The sequence below is a fragment of the Megalops cyprinoides genome, chromosome 11, assembly GCF_013368585.1.
Source record: "Megalops cyprinoides isolate fMegCyp1 chromosome 11, fMegCyp1.pri, whole genome shotgun sequence".
Lineage (NCBI taxonomy): Eukaryota > Metazoa > Chordata > Actinopteri > Elopiformes > Megalopidae > Megalops > Megalops cyprinoides.
The window spans coordinates 37640272-37660582 of NC_050593.1; the positions used below are offsets into that span (position 1 = coordinate 37640272).

Here is a 20311-nt window from a genome sequence, read left to right on the forward strand (position 1 = left end):
CCTTGATTGGCTGAGCTCCTGAGTGCCGCTGACTGCCTCCGAGACAGATGTACTGATTTAGAATGGAGTTATAATTGGTGCAACAAATTACATCCAGTACAGTTAATACAACAGCAGCAAACATCCATGTACCCGCTCAAAAACATTCTCTTTATTTTTTTAAATAAGAAAAATCGCGCTCCTAATGACAAAATTGGAGGAGACGGTAGGTTTCAGCTATACCCTAATCCAGCGTTTCCCAAACCTCTCCTGGAGGACCCCCTGTCCTGCATATTTTAGATCTCTCCCTGCTCCAACACAGCTGATTCAAATGATCAACTCGTTATGAACTCCTGAAGCTGCTTAATAACAAACTGATCATTTGAATCAGATGTGTTGTAGCAGGGAGAGATCTAAAATATGCAGGACAGGGGGTCCTCCAGGAGAGGGTTGGGAAACGCTGCCCTGATCAATGCCAGTTTCTGGGTTAACATAATGAGCCCGTAATTATGACCTCCGGATACCCGCAGCGCTGAATGCGGGCCGCTAGATGGCAGCATCTGCAAAGCGAGTCCTGCGGTCCTCGGCCCTACTGATGAGGTGTTCGGTGGTGTTTGCACCCTGACCTTAAGGGATACGTTATACGTGACGTTTGAGAAAGTAGCCAATCACAAGACACTTTGAGCTACGGGGGTGAAAGTGCTGTCAGTAAAGCAAACATCGAGATCAGCTCAACAGCTCCAATCTCCGCCGCGGAACGATGTCTTTGCATTTGGGTCAGAGGTAGGTGTGCACCGACGCGCTGCTCTCCGATCAGTGACAGGCTTCGTATTAACCACGCAGCCGTGAGGACCGGCGATTCGGCCCGCAGCGCTCAGCCTGGACTGCACCGGAATGTCAGAAACGTGTAAAGGTATAACCGCTCCACTAACTGCGCACTGCAATCATGCTCTCTCTGTGTCAACACTTTTTTTTTCATAGCTGTCTGTAGGTAGTTGGGGAAGCGTGCATAAAAGGACTAGTTTTGCAGTGCTGCGGCCGTGCTGCTCACTGACCTGCAGAACTGGTTCGACGCTGGATATTCTGCAGATTAATAACTGGATTCCATCTGACAGGCCAGCATGCAGAGCCCGGCTGCCCGGCTGCGTGAAATGCGCTAAAGACTTCTATTCAGTCATGAACAAGTGACGAACCTCAGACAATAAAAAACTGTTGCAATAGCACCGTTGCTTGCTAGGATTTTAAGCCTTCTCGAGAGCTTATGTTTTTGTCCGATGATAGTTTAATAGCAAAACGCGTGGAAAGCGTTTGCATGCTTTAGCGAGAATCCCCATTTAAAAGCACGGAAAGCGCGCCTGCAGTCCGTGCGGTCATACAGGCAGCCATTGTGTTCAGTGGTATGAATTAGACCACGTCATACCCACGCAGCTCAACTCATGCGCTTCACAGAAGAGTTCATAATTTGTTGGGAAGCGAAGCGGGGTGCAGAGGTAGTTTAAAAAGTACGAAAAGTACGGGGTCCCATCAGCCGAGGAAAGCACCCGCCCCCGGGTGAGCCGAGCGCCGGCAGGTGGTGACGGTGTTTGCGGCTGTAGTATGACTGCTTCAGTGTCTCCAGATACGCGTTCATGGCCTGTGTTTTAACGCAGTATTCTCCCTCCTCAGGCTGAGAGCAGTTTGCAGACTGCGGATCATCCAGCAGCACACAGTAAGAGCTGATATCTCGGTAGCGCACTCCCCAGCGCCGGGGAAGTAAAATCAGTCACGATGACAGCGTAACTGTAGGTCATCAGGAAGGACACAGGGCGCTGTTCTGACCATTAGATTCCAGGTTGCTTCACAATAGATCTATATTTCTGAAATTCCATGTGCTGGTGCATGTGCTTGCGTGTGTGTATGAGTGTGTTTGACCACGTGTGTGTGCGTGTGTGAGAGAGAGCGTACACGCGAGTGTGTGTGTTTTTTGACCGTGTGTGTGCGCGTGTGAGCGAGAGCATACACGTGTGTGTGTGTGTGTGTGTGTGTGCGTGTCTGTCAGGGTGCAGGACTGCATATGTGTGTGTGTGTTTGACCATGCATGTGTGTTCTGGGGCAGATGTCCACTCAGGCCGGAGCAGAGGTGCATCTGGAGCGGGTTGGGGGTGCAGGAGTGATCACTCTGAATCGGCCCAAAGCCCTGAACGCCCTGAACCTGCCCATGATCAGGCACATCTACCCGCAGCTGAAGGTGCGGCTCCTGCTCTTTTCTTTCCCAAGCCCAAGCGTGTAAAATCCTGCTTATCTTTGATTTTGGTCTCGTGTCTTCTGTGTGTTTCTGTGTAGAAGTGGGAGAAGGACTCGGAAACTGACATAGTGGTCATCAAAGGGGCAGGAGGGAAGGCATTTTGTGCTGGTGGGGATATCAGAGGTAAGCACAACATGGGTCTTTCATATAATGTCATCTGACACTGCAAACCTGACAGTAAGTGATGTTACTTTTTCTTGCTGTCTGCCATGTATGTTCAGTTAATACGTAATGTTTATGAGGCACTCTGCGTGGCTGCCTGTCCTTTTCTCTCAGCTGTTACAGAAGCTGGGAAAGTGGGAGGATCCCTGGCCCATGATTTCTTCCGTGAGGAATACATACTGAACAACGCTATTGGTGTGTACCCTCTGTAAGGCTGTGCTGCTATTGGTCTGTACTGTCTGTAAGGCTCTGCTGCTATTGGTGTGTACCCTCTGTAAGGCTGTGCTGCTATTGGTCTGTACTGTCTGTAAGGCTCTGCTGCTATTGGTCTGTACTCTCTGTAAGGCTCTGCTGCTATTGGTCTGTACTCACTGTAAGGCTCTGTTGCTATTGGTCTGTACTGTCTGTAAGGCTCTGCTATATTCCCTGTAACACAAATGGGGGGTCTTTTAAATTTTGAATTACACGAGTTTTCACATAATTCACAGAATACCGCCATCCTTCAAATGACTTCATGAGCTGGAGATTCCATAGTCTGTGCACATGGGGGCTTCTTGTCAGCATGGTCGCCATGACGAGCACTGTCTGATTCTGGCCTGTCCTTGTGACATCAGTACCATTAGTGTCAAAGGATCAAAGACAATTTAAATTAAAAGTTCATATGTTCTGCGTCTAAGGATCTTGTTAGAAATACAGTAATGTTCATAGTTTCTCATAACAGACACAGACATTGTTCCACAGAGAAAAGTAATAGCATTGAAAGCAGCTAATGGAGGCCTGTGTGTAATCGATGTGTTGGTGTATATGTTCTTTGAAGATGTGTGGTCAGGCCTGGTAAAGCCAGCACCACAGAAACGCATCTGCACTCATCTGTCCAGCTGGGCTCCCTTTCAGTGTAGCTGAACAGTATCATATTGATTTTATGGTAGAATTCATATTCTCCTTGGCAGATTTACAGGTTGTAATAAGGTATGTTTCTTCTTTTAAAGGGACGTATGCGAAGCCCTACGTGGCCATTATTGATGGGATAACCATGGGAGGTGTAAGTACTGCACCCTCTTCCTTCATCCCTCTGGGTTTTTAAGCTGAATTCATCTGAGTTGTACCTTTATGGATGAGTGAAATGCAGGCAGCTTAACTTGGGAAGGCTGAAAAACACCAAAACAAAGCACAATACACCGCAACTGGCCGATGGACAGTGATGCTCAAGATTATTGTTAGAATTAGTATTTTAGTTAGTTAGAATTAGTATTTCACACAGAAATACACCAGAAGTCTATGATCATATAACAATCATCACATAAGCTTACATTTTTTGTTCAAATTTATTATTTGTAAGCTCATATTTGTAGCATATTTATAGTTGAAAAGTGTGTGTTGTTTTTGTGCCAGTACACAGTTTACAGTAACCTAAATATGAAGAGATTAATATCAACTCCATAAAATTTATTCTTAATTCCATTCACAGAATTTATTCCTCGAATTGTAGCATCACATTGCAGCTCTGTGACAGTGTTCAGCAATGGCAGTAATGAGTGCACGATGTGGTGCTGCTGGTGTCCTGCAGGTGGCAGCAGTGAGCTGTATTTTGCAGAAATGCTCTTCTGTTCTTTTTATTCTTATTTAATACCATGGTGCTTTCTGATTGGCTGAATGATGGAATGACAGTAAAGAGAATGTAATTAACATTCTTTCTGGCATCTGAGTACCCTGCGCCCAGCTGCTACTGCATAACACAACATTTTTATAACATTGCTGTAATGTTGTACAAATACGACTGATCATAAAGACATGACAAGTATGTTATGAAAGGTAAATGTCCATTTGGGAGCTTTGAATTAAAAGAAATGGGTCAGCAAATATAGCAGTGCTATTGAATAGCATTTAATTACTGTTAGCATATGAGCCACAGAAAGGGTACATCTTCTCTTTCACTCTAGCTGACTCACTGTTACCTAGATACTGATTCTAACAATGTCAAGACAGCTGGAGAACCAGTGAAAGGCCAGTTTATCATTGAAAAAGGCTGGGTGCCTGTACATCATAGAAGGTGTGCGGTGTGGTGTCTCCCCCTGGTCGTGCGGAGGTTGAAATGAGCAGGACAGTAGAAGGTCAATCCCGAGCGTTCCAAACAGGAGACCATCACACAGGAACTGCCACCTTTGTGGATGTGTCACACCCAAAGGAACCAGGAAGTAACTGCTTTTACTGACGTTTCTTTGTAGACTTGATGTAAGAAAATGCTGTCAATGAATGTACCCAGTACCCCTTTGTGTGCCTGTAATCTTACTGTAAGGAGAAACTTGTTTTGCTTATTTTGGCTGTATTGTCACAGTTGAAATTGAGTGCCTCTGTTCGTTTTGTAATTAGACTAGCTTTTTGCTGTTTTCCCATCAGATTCTGCCCTGTTGCTTGAATCTGTGGTTTTTTTTTTTTTTTTTTTGTGTCCTTCAGAGACGGTTGTTATTCCCAGGGGGAGACCGTGATCATTGGCCCACCCTTAAATTCTGCTGCCTTTTTGACAGTGTTACATAGCAGTAATCCGGCTTTAGTATGTGCATCGAGCAGTTTCTTCCTGCTGTAGTTCAATGATGTATTTGCTTGTGTAGGTATATTCAGCATGCAGAATGAGTGAATACAGAATATCAGCCTACTGGATGTGTAGAGCTGGTGTTGGCTTTGACATTTGGGCCAAATGCAGCTGTAGAGTATCCAGGAAGTGCGTTTAGGTGCTGCGTTGCACCCTGCCCCGCACATACACCACACAGCCAGTAGGAAAAGTGCTGGCAACCGTCAGCGGAGTGTATCCAGCAGCAGAAAGCAGGCCGTCTCCCTGCTGTGCGTATTCTCTGCTGCCTGCAGGGGGTCCTGTATCATCCCAGGGTCTGTCTTTCATCCCTCAATCTCTGCTTCCAGCGTGACCAATCGCACAGCTTTTAATCGTCCGTATCACTTTTATTAGCCTCATAAAGAGCAGTTTTATTTCCATTATTGCAAAGTGCAAATTCTTTAAGGAAAGAGGGGAAAAAGGCATAAATTCGGCAGTGTACAGGCGCTGGGGGGTGCAGAGTGTAGCCGCAGGCCCCTCCAGGCGTCTCTTTAGAACAAGGCCTGTCAGACTCAGGTGAGATTCCCCTAGTGCAGCTCTCACGGCCCGTCTGTGACCCCCTGTCTGTGACCCCCTGTCTGTGACCCCCTGTCTGTGACCCCCTGTCTGTGGGCCCCACCGTCTGTGGGCCTCACCGTCTGTGACCCCCTGTCTGTGGGCCTCACCGTCTGTGACCCCCTGTCTGTGGGCCTCACCGTCTGTGACCCCCTGTCTGTGACCCCCTGTCTGTGGGCCCTCCCGGACCACTGTTCCAATGCAAGGGTCAGGTCTGCGACACATTACAGGGGCGTTGGTTTCAATATCACCAGTTAATATCACAATATCTGAAATCAATATCATCAGTATCACTCTCGAGGCATGAGTCTGGCAGTGTGGAACTAAACCAGTGAGAGTTTTGGCAATACATAATTAATTTGACACTCCAGCACATGCTAACTAGCAGTAGCCTAACCAAGTTTACACTACATCAGTAAAAAGGTCAAGTTGTCTAAACTAAAACTTTAGTTGATTGATTGGTCCGATTATTAGCCGTATTGCCACAGCACTGTGGGTGTCCTGCCAAAAGAACCCACCTGCACACTCTGTGCAGACATAAGTTATTTTAGAAGTAATAAATCTCAGTGTCTCTCTCATAATTTTGTCTTCAGAGTAGCTTAGTTGTGCAGTGATAATGCAGATAATAAAAAGATTAGATTATAAAGCCACAGGAGAGCGGTGAAAAACGGACCTTTGGAGCCGTGTGGCATGAATCTGCTGGATTCGCTCAGTGCTGAGACTCTGACTGCTGGTTCCTCATGCTTGTGTGTGTGTCAGCTACACTTGCAGTGCACAGCTTTCAGAAATCTCATGTATGTTTTAGGCCTTAGTCACTGTGGGGGATGGAAATGAAGCCTCTCTCGTGTGAATATCACAGCGTGTCATACCTGGAGTTTGCTGTAAATGCTCTAACAACAATGTGAAAGAATTATATACGCACAACATTTATGCTAACTGAAAACACCTCGGGCAGTTGTGATTTATGTACATGAACACAAACTTTCAGCAAACAGTGCAGTCTTTCACAGACTGCAGAGAGGTGATGTTGATGTTGTGTAGCATAAAGGTGTAGGAAAACTGTGTAACGGGTGTGCACGGGTGCTCAGGGTGTTACAGGGTGTAGCCGCTGTGCACGCTGCTATCGGATGGCGTTTGATTTCCACTGGCCGTCTCCGCGGTGAGGAGCCTGTCCTGGCCTCTGCTGTTGCTCAGGCTGCTGTCGGAGAGATTTCGGAGATGCCTCCGTGTGCAGGTGTGTTTGCGTTACTTAACATTGCATAACTGCTATGGAACGCCAAAGGGAGAATCCTCTCCGTTTTTCCCTCTTTAATGCTCCACTGTCAATAAAAAGGCAAAGATGTACAGCCTGCAGACGCTTTCTGAGAAAGAGGCTTCATCATTCCCTGTCAGGGAGTTCAGTTTTCCACATCCATCTTCACTCTGTCGTTCATGGTGGTATTTTCCATATCGCAGAGACAGATCCTCATTTCTGAGGTACCTGATCAGACGCCTCACTGTAGCAGTGTGGCCTTGCAGTCAGTGTTGTCATTAAAGGTAATAAGGTGACTGTCCGATGGGCGTCTCACAGTGCGTTTCCACTCACGCTCTGAGCGGACAGGCCCACACTGGAGCTGAGGTCCAGTCACAGCTCAGCAGTGTGTCTGATGTGGGCCTGGTGTTGCTTAGTGGGAAAAACAGATGTAAACTCTAATTTTGTAAATACTTCTGTATTAATATTTAAATTTGTGTTGATGTTCTAGTAGGGTGACCATACATCCTCTTTTTCCCGGACATGTCCTTGTTTAGAGACGAGGACATGTCCGGAAAAAAGAGGACGTATGGTCACCCTAGTTGTAGTCTTCAGTGTGGAAAATGGGCGCCCTTTAGACGGAAGTCCTGTCTGTTCCTCTGTGTCCCCGTGGCTGATAGCGCCTCCTTGCGCCTCCTTGCAGCCATTAGGCCGGAAACACCTGGGGTTCAGCCTTATTAAAATGGTCGCTCAGTGGCGTTCTCTAAAGTAACGGCCTGATTTCATGAATCTGATACAGTTTACACCTGCCATGTTGCACTCATGAGGCCACCCAGAGCACAGCCATGAGGCCGTCCTCCTGAGACCCAGCAGACCTCTGTGTATTTGGCTGCTGCTCTGATTTTTGGACTTTAATTCCCTGCAGTTCTTTGTTCATCTGCCCTGTAGTGCATGCCAGTAAGCCCTTACCATGCACTTAATTCTATGGACACACACATACGCATTACACTAATACTGTGTGTTCTGTGTGTATCCTGTGTTGATTCTGTCAGGAGCTTTTTAAGCACCACGCCCAGAGACGCTCCTGAGGGGTTTTAATGTCTTGTTGACATGCGGTGGTCTGCATTGTGTCAGACAGACACCCGGAGGTCTCAGCTCCGCCCAGGCCGCACGCCTCACTCGGTCCCCATTGGCTTATCACTCAGATGTCAGTAATAGTTATCATTTCCTCTCTGCTGCACAGGCACGGTCAGATTTTGATGTAACCTATTTTGGCAGTGATTTTAATATCTGAGTGTTTGGCCCGTGTTAGAGAGAGGACTGTTTACGGAGAGCTTTATGACCCGCGGGGACGCGGCGGGGCCGGAGGGACAGCAGCCTGTGTGTGTGAGGGAGCAGCTTCTGCCTGCCCCTGCTCTGCGGAGGCTCTGACTGAAGCAGATTGTTATCCATCACAGAACGCGTCAGTAACTGAGTTTGTTTGCTGTGTGTCACTCAGCTCCAGCTGCTGTCCTGCTCAGCAACTGGCTTCACCCTGTTTCTGTGTAAATAGTCCAGCTGGGTGTCTGCACTATGCAACAAGCCCTGTGGAAGCTTTTCCTGTGACTCCCTGAGGAAGTGGCTCTCTCTCCTGCTCCTCTGGTCCTGAGGGCCAGACTGGCTGCCCAGCTAAAATCTGGAATGGCTGTTTAATGAGCAGAGTGGACATTTTTGGTGAAAGAGTCTCGCTCAACCTGGATGAATTCAGCCCCCCTCTTTCCCTGCCTGTTACTGTGGCCTCTGCCGTTATAATCCAGAGTGCTGTCCATCTGTGATGATCTCTGCCTTCTCTTCACTGCAGGGCGTTGGCCTCTCTGTCCACGGGCGCTTTCGGGTGGCCACTGAGAAGACCCTGTTCGCAATGCCAGAGACTGCAATAGGTAAGTTGACTGCCTGTTCCCCCTTTTTTCATGTCTTCTCATTGATTGACAGTCTGAGGCTACAGCCAGGTGTGGTGGCATGTGCACACTGACTGCAGCCATCCTAAGGTCACAGATACCCAGAAGCACTTTCCTCAGAGCTCAGCCACACGTGAGCAGTGCAGACAGGCCTGAAAGCTGGGGGTGCAGCTGCTGTATGCAGTTCCTTCATTGGCAGTACGCTGTGCTGTATGGCCATTATAAAGGCACAGAGTGCGGTTTGGTGGCAGTAACAGCCTGTATGGCCTTTGAAAATGTGAGCTTTTTCGAAACCTGCTGAGGAAGTGAAGCAGTAAAAGTCAGCTGTATTCCTATTGGATTTATAGGGTAGGATTATGACTTCCTTTCAGGAGCAAGGCCTGCGTCTGATATTCAGTGATAATACCATTTGAATTTCCAAAAAGAAAAAGAAAGATTTGGGTTTGTCTTGTTTTTGGTATTTGTGGTCTGTTTTGCAGACTGGCTTTCTTTGAGTTTATTTTTCTACAAATTAAGAAGAGCAGCACTTCATAACCCTCATAATTGTTCAAACTTAGCAGGAATCATTGGGAGACCAATAGGTGACTGCCTGTAGTTGTAAGCCTGGGTGGGTGCGAAATAGGGATAACAGCAAAAAAAAAGGCATTTGGCGTGTTTGGTGAATCAGTTTCCAATATAGTAACATCAGGTTAACCTTAGAAGTGGAATTCACAGTTTAAAACAATGTGCCCAAAATGTAATAGCCACTTTACATAGTTTACTTTGAACAGTCAGCAAAATAAGACTAGCTGGCCCCTGTACAAGTTACATGGCTCCTCAAATCGTATGGGTGTGATTCCACAGAGTGCTGTGTATAGACAGATTTCTGCATTCTAGGTAATGGCAGGAGTCTTCTGTTGGTGTTTAATCATCTGAATTTGAGTACTGAGTCATCGCTGGAAACTTTTCTCACCTTCTCCATTACCTTACACCTTTCTGTTCTGTGTAGGCAAAAGAAATGCTGAGTCTTCAGTTGGAACTTATGTAAGTGAGTTGATAAGTGTGGGGTTTTGTGAAACCTGGAGTTATAAAATGTTTTTTTCTTTTCCCCTTTATCAGTGTGTATTGTTGATAAAAACTGATTTTCCTGCGTAGACAGCCAGTAATGGTTATCCAAATACCTGGAAGTTTCTACATGCAGGTGTGAGGTGAGTGGTGTTTAACCCCCTGGGAAGAGCTGAGCATTCCAGAGCAGCTCGCTGCAGTGTGTGTAATGCCTTCAGAATCCATCATCCGCAGGTGTGTGTGTGTGAGAAACATGCGCTTTTTATCTTTTTATGTGGAAACAGCAGCCCTGGCCATGTTGCCGTTACTCATATAAGCTGTGCCAGCCGACAGGCAGATGTCAGGTAAGTATGCTGTCTGTTTGGACGGTGTGGAGATTACAGTATATCAGCAGTCTGGGGCTGTTGGAAAGGAATGCTCGTCAAAGCTGCGTTTGAACGCGGGGGCGAGGCGTCCCGCCGCGTCGCACGTCACCCATTCCCCCTCCGATTGGGAACACGTTCCCGTTTCAGAGTGCGCCATGCACGCTGGAATCCCGCTAGTGACCGCACAGCTCCATGCACACACTACAGCAGCAGGGGCTGTTAGCTTCACTGCATTACGGGCTATAAGAACCTCATGATCATTACATTCACAGAAAAACTGCTCTTCACATGATTCTGCTGTAAGGTTGGCGCCCTGCTGTGTGTTCCTTTGTGCTGGTGGAAAACGGGATGTTCTGGGGGCCTGGATCTGCTTTGGAATCTGCAGACAGGATTTACTCGGTTTTCCTTTTGCGGTGTGTAACACAGATCCTCAGGAGTTCAGGCTTCTGTGTCCCTTGGAGACAAATTTTATCTTTACTCCTGTGTTGGATGGATGTAATGCAGTGTTTCTCAGTCTTACTCCTGCTACTCTTAGTCCTGCATGTCTTCTATCTATCTTTGCTCCAAACACACCTGATTGAAATTAGTGTGATGCTCTTGATTAAATCAGGTGTGCTCAGCTAATCAAAAGTGCCACTGATGAGTTCAGTCAGGTTGGTAGAGCAGGAAAAGATGGAAAATGTGCGGAGCAGGGGGGCTCCAGGAGCAGGATTGAGAATCAGTGATGTAATGGAAATGTAGTGTCCTGTTTTTGCGTGTGTGGTGTGTAAGTGTCCTGCAGCCTTTTAATGAGCTCAGATCGCCTCTCTGAATATGACACATCAGTCCTGTTTCCTTTTGACAAAATATCACAGTCTTAAGGTGATGGTCCAGGGGGTGAGGTGCTGCAGTGCTGTGTAGCTCAGTGCTGAATCAGCACCTGAGGGTGGGGTGTGGGGGGTGCGGGGGGGGGTGCAGGAGTGCCTCTGCCCCCCACAGACAGGACGATCGGCTGCTGGGCTCTGTCGTCCTGACCCCCCCCTGCCTTGGCCCTGCTCCCAGGCTCTTGCCCCGGGTATCTGATCGGCTGCTGGGCTCTGTCGTCCTGACCCCCCCCTGCCTTGGCCCTGCTCCCAGGCTCTTGCCCCGGGTATCTGGGTCGTCCTGACCCCCCCTGCCTTGGCCCTGCTCCCAGGCTCTTGCCCCGGGTATCTGGGTCGTCCTGACCCCCCCCTGCCTTGGCCCTGCTCCCAGGCTCTTGCCCCGGGTATCTGGGTCGTCCTGACCCCCCCTGCCTTGGCCCTGCTCCCAGGCTCTTGCCCCGGGTATCTGGGTCGTCCTGACCCCCCCTGCCTTGGCCCTGCTCCCAGGCTCTTGCCCCGGGTATCTGGGTGCTCAGCCTGCTGGCCTGAGAAGAGAGACGGACACAGCAAAAGAGGAGAGCAAACTGTGTCTAAACAGACATGTTCTGCCCTCTGTGTCCCTGTATGCTGTATAGGCATTTTTTATAATTAATTAATGTCTAAAAGTCTTTAATTGCACTCAGTGTTACCAGCTGGCTTTATACAGTGTTATATTGTGGTTTAATAAGAAATCTGAAAAAATACACGGATGAAGAGCAGTAGGAACTGTTTCTGTTTAAATGCTTGTGTGAATATGTTTGTAGTGTGTAAATGCTGATTCTGAGGTTGCAGACTCGGGTCATCTCAGTGTGCTTCCATTTTGGATTTTTGTGTTCTTAAACCATCTTTTCATGTGAATGAGCACCTGGCTGAAAAGTGTTCAGGATCAGCATATATAATGATGATATTTCCCATGCAGAATGAGGTCAGAGGCTGTAACCTCTGCTGTGTTATTCTCTGCCAGCTTTATCGGCTCAGGTAGGAGGCCTACTCTACCAAGGATATACAGGCTGTAGCACAGATACAGACCCATTAGATTGATTTATGTAGGTCTTTGTCTTTTTTTTTGCATTCTGAAATGCTGTAAGCCATGCTGTTTATAAGCCATGCGTTATAGGATGGGAAGAAAAGGTTTGCATTTCAGGAAGTCATTCTGAGACCTTCTTTGTGCTGAAGGTAGAGGCTAAAAGTGCAGCAGTAACATTCACAGTGTAGGTGAACCTTCTTGTTCTTATCAAGCCTCTTTGGTTTTGGGGCTGCTGTTTTTCTGCACTGTAGCAGGAATACATGAGCCCCTGAGAGATGGATTAATACTCTATAGTCTCACTTGGCAGAGGGACAGTGGCCTCAGAAGGACCTGAGTGAGGTTTCACTCTCATCCTCACATGTCTGTGTGCCGTTAGTGTACAGCAGGGTGTTCATTGGGCTGTGCGGGCATTACCGTGAGGAACTTTCCTCTGAGTAGCTCTGAAAGTGCTGAGTGAATGAGCTGTACAGGGCTGGGTTTGTGCTGCGCGTCCTCCAGGCAGAAAGCTGCACCCGATCACACAGTGTCAGTGTTGCAGGTGGCAGCTCCCTCATCTCTCTCTCTCCTGTCTTTCACAGGTCTGTTTCCGGATGTTGGGGGTGGCTACTTCCTGCCCAGACTGCAGGGCAAACTGGGCCTCTTCCTGGCACTGACTGGCTTTCGGCTCAAAGGCAGGGATGTGCAGAAGGCAGGCGTGGCCACACACTTTGTGGACTCTCAGCAGGTAACTGCGTCTCTCAGGGCCTGCAGGGAGAGCAGCTGCCTCAGAGGGAGCAGCGCTGAGGCAGCGAGTCGCTGGCCAGCCAATGGGAAGGCTGCGAGCCAACACCACGCCCAGCCTGCCTCCACTCTCTACCGCTGAGCCAAACACCGACCCTGCCGCACCCTCTGCCTCTGAGCCATGTGTGAGGTGAATGGTGCAGAGTGACTGGGCGGGCTGGCTCTGTGATTGGCAGTCTGCGGGAGAGGGTTCGAGTGGGCGCTGCTCTGACAGGCTGTGTGCAGCCCTGAGGGAGAGAGCATCATTCTGTGCAGCTCTGTGCCTCATGAACACACAACACTTTTTGCAACATTTCTGTAACTCTGATATAGCATTTGCTGCCATTAATGTTTCCACAGCGTTGCCTGAATGCTGTTTTGCATCACCCTCCCTGTCTGGCCTGATAAGCGTCCATTACTGAAGTGTGACATTTGCAGGTTGTTAATTGGGCCTCTGAAGGCTCGGCTCCGGGGCCTGGGCTAAATCAGCTGTGAATGAGCGCTGTCTCCGTCTGCCTCACTCCTGCATGGAAACACTTGCTCCTGTAAGGATGGAGGGGTCTGGGGAAACATGCGTGCGATTCAGAACCCCAGAGAGCTTCATCCTCCTCAAACCAGCAGCCGTGTTTCTCTTTTCTGTGTCGCACAGATTATTGCCAGCAAACAAAATGAAACATTTATAAAAATGAGTGAAGTCATTCCCTGAACCTTCTATTCTGAGCTCTTTACTGAAGCAAAGCTTCATCTGTTCAGCTTTCTCCAGAGGAGAAGAGGCAAAAGAACAAGCTGTCCAACATGCTGTCTCTGTGTGTAGAGCTTTTCGTAATTAATTTGGTTATTCCATATTCTAGCATTACATGACATATTCAGCCTGTGTTCCTGCATTTTCGCTCTCAGTATTTGCTGGAGCTGCTCGGCAGCCTGCTGGACTGCAGGATTCAGATCCAGCGGAAAATCAGGTGTGATGTCAGGTCGTGCAGCGAGTCAGACGAGCTGTCCCTGTTCCCTCTCACAGATCGCAGCCCTGGAGAAAGAGCTGGTGGACCTCAGGTCTCCTTCCTTTGAAGACGTGGCTGGCGTGTTAGAGTCCTATCAGAAGCAGGTAGCACACTAAATGCATTCTGTTTGATGTTGTGAAGGAGATAGCTTCTGTTGTATGTGTGGGGAAGTGCAGAGATCGGCTCCCTGCCCAGCAGGTATATGTCAGATGGAGCTCTCAGCAGCAGGGTTCAGCCCATTAGTGGCAGCAGTTTGATTCAGAGTTCAAAGCAATCCCCTGCATGTGTGGCTCATTATGATGTGAGCTGTTCATACGCAGAGATGAGCTCATCTTCATTAGCACCTTGTGAAGTTCAGCATGGAGGAGCAGGAGTGCAGGAATGAAGCACAGGTCTGGTTCTGGGGTGTAGCACACGGGCCTGGTTCTGGGGTGTGGCACACGGGCCTGGTTCTGGGGTGTGGCACACGGGCCTGGTTCTGGGGTGTGGCACACAGGCCTGGTTCTGGGGTGTGGCACACAGGTCTGGTTCTGGGATGTAGCACACGGGCCTGGTTCTGGGGTGTGGCACACGGACCTGGTTCTGGGGTGTAGCACACAGGCCTGGTTCTGGGGTGTGGCACACGGACCTGGTTCTGGGGTGTGGCATACAGGTCTGGTTCTGAGTTAATGTGAAGGTTTCTTCCCGCAGAGCAGTGTGGATAAGGACAAGCCTTTCGTCCTGGAGCAGCACATGGACGCTATCAATCGGTGAGCCCCTCCCCTTGGCTGGGGTCACTCCCCCATATTTCAAATCTCTCATCTCTGTAAGGAACCCACTGGTCTTTTTCAGTGTCCCTTCAGCTTCTAGGACCTTCAGTTTCCAGGAAAAGGCTTTAGCACTTAACCAGAGCAGGGAATAGAAATGTGGAAGTAATTAAGTGTTTGCTGTCCTTAGCAGGTGATATTACCCCAGGTTCTGTGCTCTCTCTCATGTCGTGAGACTATGAGGAGACTGAATAATCAGCAGAACAGGAGAGTGTCTGACCGCTAGATCGATTACTCTCCACAGAGATGCTCTTTAGCTGTGGAGATGCAGCATAAGGAGCTCCACAAGCATCTGGAGTCTCTGCCTCCTGCAGTAGTTTATTAAAAGGACATTTTTAATGGGTCTTTTTATAAACAGCTGTGTTCTCTCTTTGATGAATGGATGAGTGAGCACCTACTCTGTTTAAGAAAAAAAACTTGCAGTGCACTAACCTCCACTCCAGACAGAATAATCGGGAGCTCAGGACCAGACGATGCAAAATGTCTCCACACTTGGAAACTGATTTATGACCACTGCCAGCACTGTCTCTTGCTTTCCCCCCTGCAAGAACCAAGCGCACGCACGCACACACACACACACTTGCACGCACGCACACACACACACACACACACACACTCGCACACACACACAGTCACACGCACGCACACACGTACACACAGTCGCACGCACGCACGCACTCACACACACACAGCTGTACTCTGTTAGAACCAAGCACAGAGACACAGCTGCAGAATTGTGACTTTGATTAGAATTTCTCTCAGCCATTGACATCATTTCTTGTAGCACTCAGTCGGTTTAAAAGGGCTGTTAGGATTGCTACACTTCTCATCTTCTGAGCCAGGAACGTCCTCCAGCTATGCTCTGATCAGCCCTCTGTGCCTTCAGGTGATAGAATGACCTGTGGCTACACTGAGAAAAGATTTACATTTACATTTATTCATTTGGCAGACGCTTTTATCCAAAGCGACTTACATAGGTTACAGTTCTTTACAATGTTATCCATTTACACAGCTGGATATTTACTGAGGCAACTGTGGGTTAAGTACCTTGCCCAAGGGTACAGCAGCAGTGTCCCAGCGGGGATTGAACCGGCAACCTTTCGGTTACAAGTCCTGCTCCTTAACCACTATGCTACACTGCCGCCCATTTAAAAATATTAAAAGATTAAAAAATTAAATCAAGCTCTCCTCAGCCTCCTGTTTAGACAGCTTTGGATTGCAAGCTGTGCTTGGCCTCCAGCGCTTATGCTGTAAATATGCGTCAGGTATCTAAGTGTTCAGTGTCTCAGCATTAGGTATGAGTGTTATGCTCTGTAGGAAGGTGAGTCTGGCTGCCGCAGAGGTGGGCGTGTCTCAGGTGGCACCTGTGGAGAATTCTGCTGACTCTGTAGCATGATTACAGACCTGGCAGGAGGGACTGATCATTTAGTACCAAGAGCAGGCATGACAGCTGCATTCTGTTTCAGAAACATTCATCATAAATCAATGATGTACTGCATAGTCGTATGAGTGGATGGTTTATTACACCCATCACTTGAGGGAAAACCCCAGCTAGCTGTGTTTTGTTTCATTGTTGTTGAAGAATGTATTGATCAGCTGTTGTATTGTTTGTTGTTTATGGGTAATTCTTTTTTTCAGAGGCTAGATATTCAGGTATTGTCATGTGTCATTACTAACAGTGGTATAAAAATCAATGTTTAAAAGCAGTATTACTTCCTAGCCTGTAGTGTTGTATCAGTATTCATTGCTCCCTGAGTCCTGCATGTATGCCAGACTTCACTGACTCCTCCTCCCTGATGAGTGTCTGTGCTCCTGCTGACTCCTCCTCCCTGATGAGTGTCTGTGCTCCTGCTGACTCCTCCTCCCTGATGAGTGTCTGTGCTCCTGCTGACTCCTCCTCCCTGATGAGTGTCTGTGCTCCTGCTGCAGGCTGTTTGAGGCTGGCAGTGTGGAGGGAATCGTGGAGAATCTGCAGCAGGACGGCTCCTCGTTCGCACAGACGCAGGCAGAGGTGTGTGCAGTCCAGCAGCTGGGCAGATTTCTGAATGAAGGTTTATGTTGAAGTCCATGTTTCAGAAAACAGAATGTGGCACATAGTGAATGAGCTAATATCACCAGGAAACTGTCTGTGGGTTCAGATTTAACTAAAAAAATGTAATTTTAATGAAAAACATTACTCACTATAGTTTCAACAAAATCTCTACCTGTGCTGAATGAAGAAATTGCATTTCATAACTTTACTTTTCCCCTTCATTTCATCTAAATTTCCCAGATCTTTAAATGTGCAGTAACACACATGTCATGTAATGATCTTGTGGTAGAGTCTGGAATGGGGTAATGATCTTGTGGTAGAGTCTGGAATGGGGCAGTGTTCTGTGGTAGAGTCTGGAATGGGGCAGTGTTCTGTGGTAGAGTCTGGAATGGGGCAGTGTTCTGTGGTAGAGTCTGGAATGGGGCAGTGTTCTGTGGTAGAGTCTGGAATGGGGCAGTGTTCTGTATGATGTGTCTCTGTTCCACAGACCCTGTCCAAGATGTCTCCCACCTCACTGAAGCTGACGTTCAGGCAGCTGGCGGCCGGGGTCTCCATGAGCCTGCAGCAGGTGCTGGTGATGGAGTACAGGCTGAGTCAGGCCTGCATGGTAGGCCTCTGTCCCGACTGAGGTTTCCACCTGACGTTAATGCATTTTCTCACGTTTGCTGTAGCTGCATCATGCTTGCTTCTGTTTTAATCTGCAGTATGCACACCACTGCTGCTCAGGTGTGTGTGTAAAGTGCTTCTCTGTGTATTCTCTTTCAGAGAGGTCACGACTTCTATGAAGGTGTGAGGGCAGGTAGGGCTTCCAGTTCCTTGAGTATTTAATTTGTATCACAGATACTACCCTGCCTAATATTTTGACCCATGGTGGTGTAGCCGATTAACACAAGCCAAGAAAAACCACTTGCTTTTCTGATTATTTCAGTGTAATTCCTTGACGTTAGATAAATCTACAGTATTTTAACTCACAGTTGAACTGTAGTGCATGGGTGCATTTATTTATTCCATTTAGCGCATGACTCCTATTTAACCATACAGTTTGTGCCACTGTATCTCTTTCTATGAGTGTAAAATATTATATACTGTAATGTCCTGACTCATTACATATACCATATCCCCTTAAAATAACTGAATTGCGAGGAATTAAATAAAAAAAAATTAAATTTACAAAGTGGTGGGTGGGAAGGGCGGGGGGGGGCTCCCGAGTGGCTCAGTGGCTAAGGTGTTCACCTTGAGCACATGCTGAGATCCTTGGCCCAGCCAGACCATCAACTGGGTGACCAAGAGCCCACAGCAGAGGAACAAATTGCCTTTTTTCCACCAGGGACAGGGGTGGGTTTGTCGCCCGGTGTGAGTTTGAAATCTTACTGCACAGGTATGAACAGGAGTGTTTGCCTGTGTGTGTTTGCAGTGCTTATTGACAAGGATCACAGCCCCGAGTGGAGGCCCTCCACACTGCAGGATGTCACAGAGCAGGTCCTGGATACGTGCTTCGAGCCGCTGGGCCCGCTGGACTTGCGTCTCTGAGCGTGCTCACTGCAGAGCGGCGGCCCCTAACGCCTCTCTGACACTGCCAGCAGTATGAAAGCAGCAGACTGGTGCTGTCCCACAATGCAACACTGCCGTGGTGCATAGGGCAGGCAGCAGAACTCACCATTTAGTGCTTTAATACTTTAAGGTTGGAGAAATGTTGTCTTGTTTTTTATAATCAGAATCAAATTGTGCTCAACAGAGATGAAATGTTGAAGCACAGGGAAACAGGATGTCATTCTGAACTTTGCTGTGATTTTCCCGTGTGGAGTCTGTGTTAGTAGGTCGTTCCATGTAGCCCAGTCTTGTATCTGAGCTCACTGTGGGACATTCAGCGGGATCAGATCTCATGGAGGCAGAAAGTAGAGAACTGACTTCTCATAAAACATGTTAGTGAGACTTAATAAAAATAAAGCAAAACAAGGTACAGGAACATGTGGTTGCAGTGTAAACTTCTTAACCACCGTGGGGTATCCACTTTGAGGAATAAATGATTGAGCTCATGAATACAGCAGTAACGTCCCACCTGAGGGTCAAACGTGTAACCCTCACAGGTCCACACAAGCTGCTGTCCCCCTCTGAGGTGTCCCATTTGCCTGTGCTATTGCATCAGACAGGATACAATGAAGAACACAATGAAGACCAGTATGTGGGATGGCTTTTATTTCTTACTCTTTCTCAGCAGCTGTACAGAGCGATCGGCAGCTGAATTAAATACGTTTTACATGTCTGGACAACATGACAGTTATTAAAAATGATCCTCTTAAAGATGTGGGCGAAATGTTATATTTTGCCTGTTCATTTACAATGTTTACAGTGTAACCCAGGATGATCACTAGAAGAGTCTCACCTGAAAGCAGGTGAGTAAGATGATGTGGGGCAGCTTCCCTCTCTTGCTGTTGTAGTATATTTATAATCACATCAGCGTTTCATTAGGACTATGTAAGTGTAGGAGTGCTGGATATTTTATTTCACTTCTTTTTGGCTTTTTTGGTTTCACGTCTTTTTTGGCTAGCCGTGATGCTCTGCACTGTTAAACTGAACTCTGATTTAGAGGGAAGCAGAAATGACATCAGGTGGATAACGGTAAACTTTAATGTACATTTTCATAAATTCTGCTCTGCAGCCATCCTTTCTTTTATTGATTTATGGATTTCAACCATTTCTCAGACATGGATGTAGTTGAGACAACAAATCAGTAGCTGGAGCATCTGGTTTGGAAACGCTGTATCTCAGCCAGACAGTTTCTACTCCCTTAACCTCAGGTCCTTATAGAGTGGAAAGCTTTTAGCTGGAATGGACTTTCTGTTGGACAGTATGTGTATAACACTGCTTAGCAATAAACAGCTGTACAGAAAGGCCACTAATTAAGGAAAAAGTAACTGTCAATAGACACTTTCATTGATAGGTACTTATAAGATACTAATTTACCTCAAAATCACTCCCTCCTGTTTCATGATATATGATATATACCCTGTTTATACAAAAGTAAAGATTAATTGCATCTTGAACATTTCAATAGGAAAGGATGACTCACTTTTCTCGTTTGTGATTGGTCACTCCATACATAAACAGCACTGTGGAACTCTGGTTGTGTTAGCTGGTACAGTTAGACTAAGTTCCTGCAGGTCTTGGTGTTCAAGCACCTGCACCATGAGCTGGTTTCACTGCTGTGCACTGTCCAACCATAGAGGGGATTAAAACATATTTCTAAATGGTCCCTTTTATAAAATGTATAAACCGGTAATTCACTGTTATTGTGCAAAAAGCCCTGTGTTTAGTTCCCTTCATTAAAGGAGCTGGGGTCTCCTCCTCCTCTCTTTCCCTTGTACCCATGTTCTGGCCTGTTTAATTTCAAACAAAATGCCAAAGCCAGTGAGAACTCTGCTGTATAATACACTTTAGCAACTTAGTATTCTGTAGTAAAACAAATGAGAACTTTCCCGGTTTTTCACAAATCAAAGACTAATTATTAACGGTATTAACGGCACATTAAAAAGAAACGCTAATTCAGAAAGTCTGTGAAATGACATCATTTATGCTGTTGTGCATCTGTTAGCAAATGTTCCCTGCTATGTAATGTTAATGTCTTGAATCAGAGTCTCTGACA

General features: G+C 47.2%; 1 protein-coding gene across 2 annotated transcripts; it reads left to right on the top strand.

Annotated features, from left to right (window-relative positions):
* Window positions 1-669: 669 nt before the first annotated feature.
* Window positions 670-20273, top strand: hibch (3-hydroxyisobutyryl-CoA hydrolase). Of its 2 annotated transcripts, none has more exons than XM_036539907.1 (14): window positions 670-762; window positions 1645-1687; window positions 2075-2206; window positions 2302-2386; window positions 2540-2620; window positions 3415-3467; window positions 8660-8738; window positions 12652-12797; window positions 13848-13934; window positions 14521-14579; window positions 16566-16647; window positions 17156-17275; window positions 17434-17467; window positions 18083-20273. In XM_036539907.1, exons 1-14 carry the CDS (start codon window positions 740-742, stop codon window positions 18196-18198), a joined length of 1140 nt encoding a protein of 379 aa, XP_036395800.1. In that variant the 5' UTR covers window positions 670-739; the 3' UTR covers window positions 18199-20273. The 2 variants fall into 2 exon arrangements, with proteins under 2 accessions (XP_036395800.1, XP_036395801.1); XM_036539908.1 differs by having other exon boundaries at window positions 680-892.
* The last annotated feature ends 38 nt before the right edge of the window (window positions 20274-20311 follow it).

Excerpts from the sequence above, each read along its gene's own strand:
- hibch (XM_036539907.1), top strand. The coding sequence starts at position 740 with ATGTCTTTGCATTTGGGTCAGAG. Across the intron at positions 16,648-17,155 it reads TCGCACAGACGCAGGCAGAG|ACCCTGTCCAAGATGTCTCC; the intron begins GTGTGTGCAGTC and ends TCTGTTCCACAG. Across the intron at positions 17,276-17,433 it reads GGCTGAGTCAGGCCTGCATG|AGAGGTCACGACTTCTATGA; the intron begins GTAGGCCTCTGT and ends ATTCTCTTTCAG.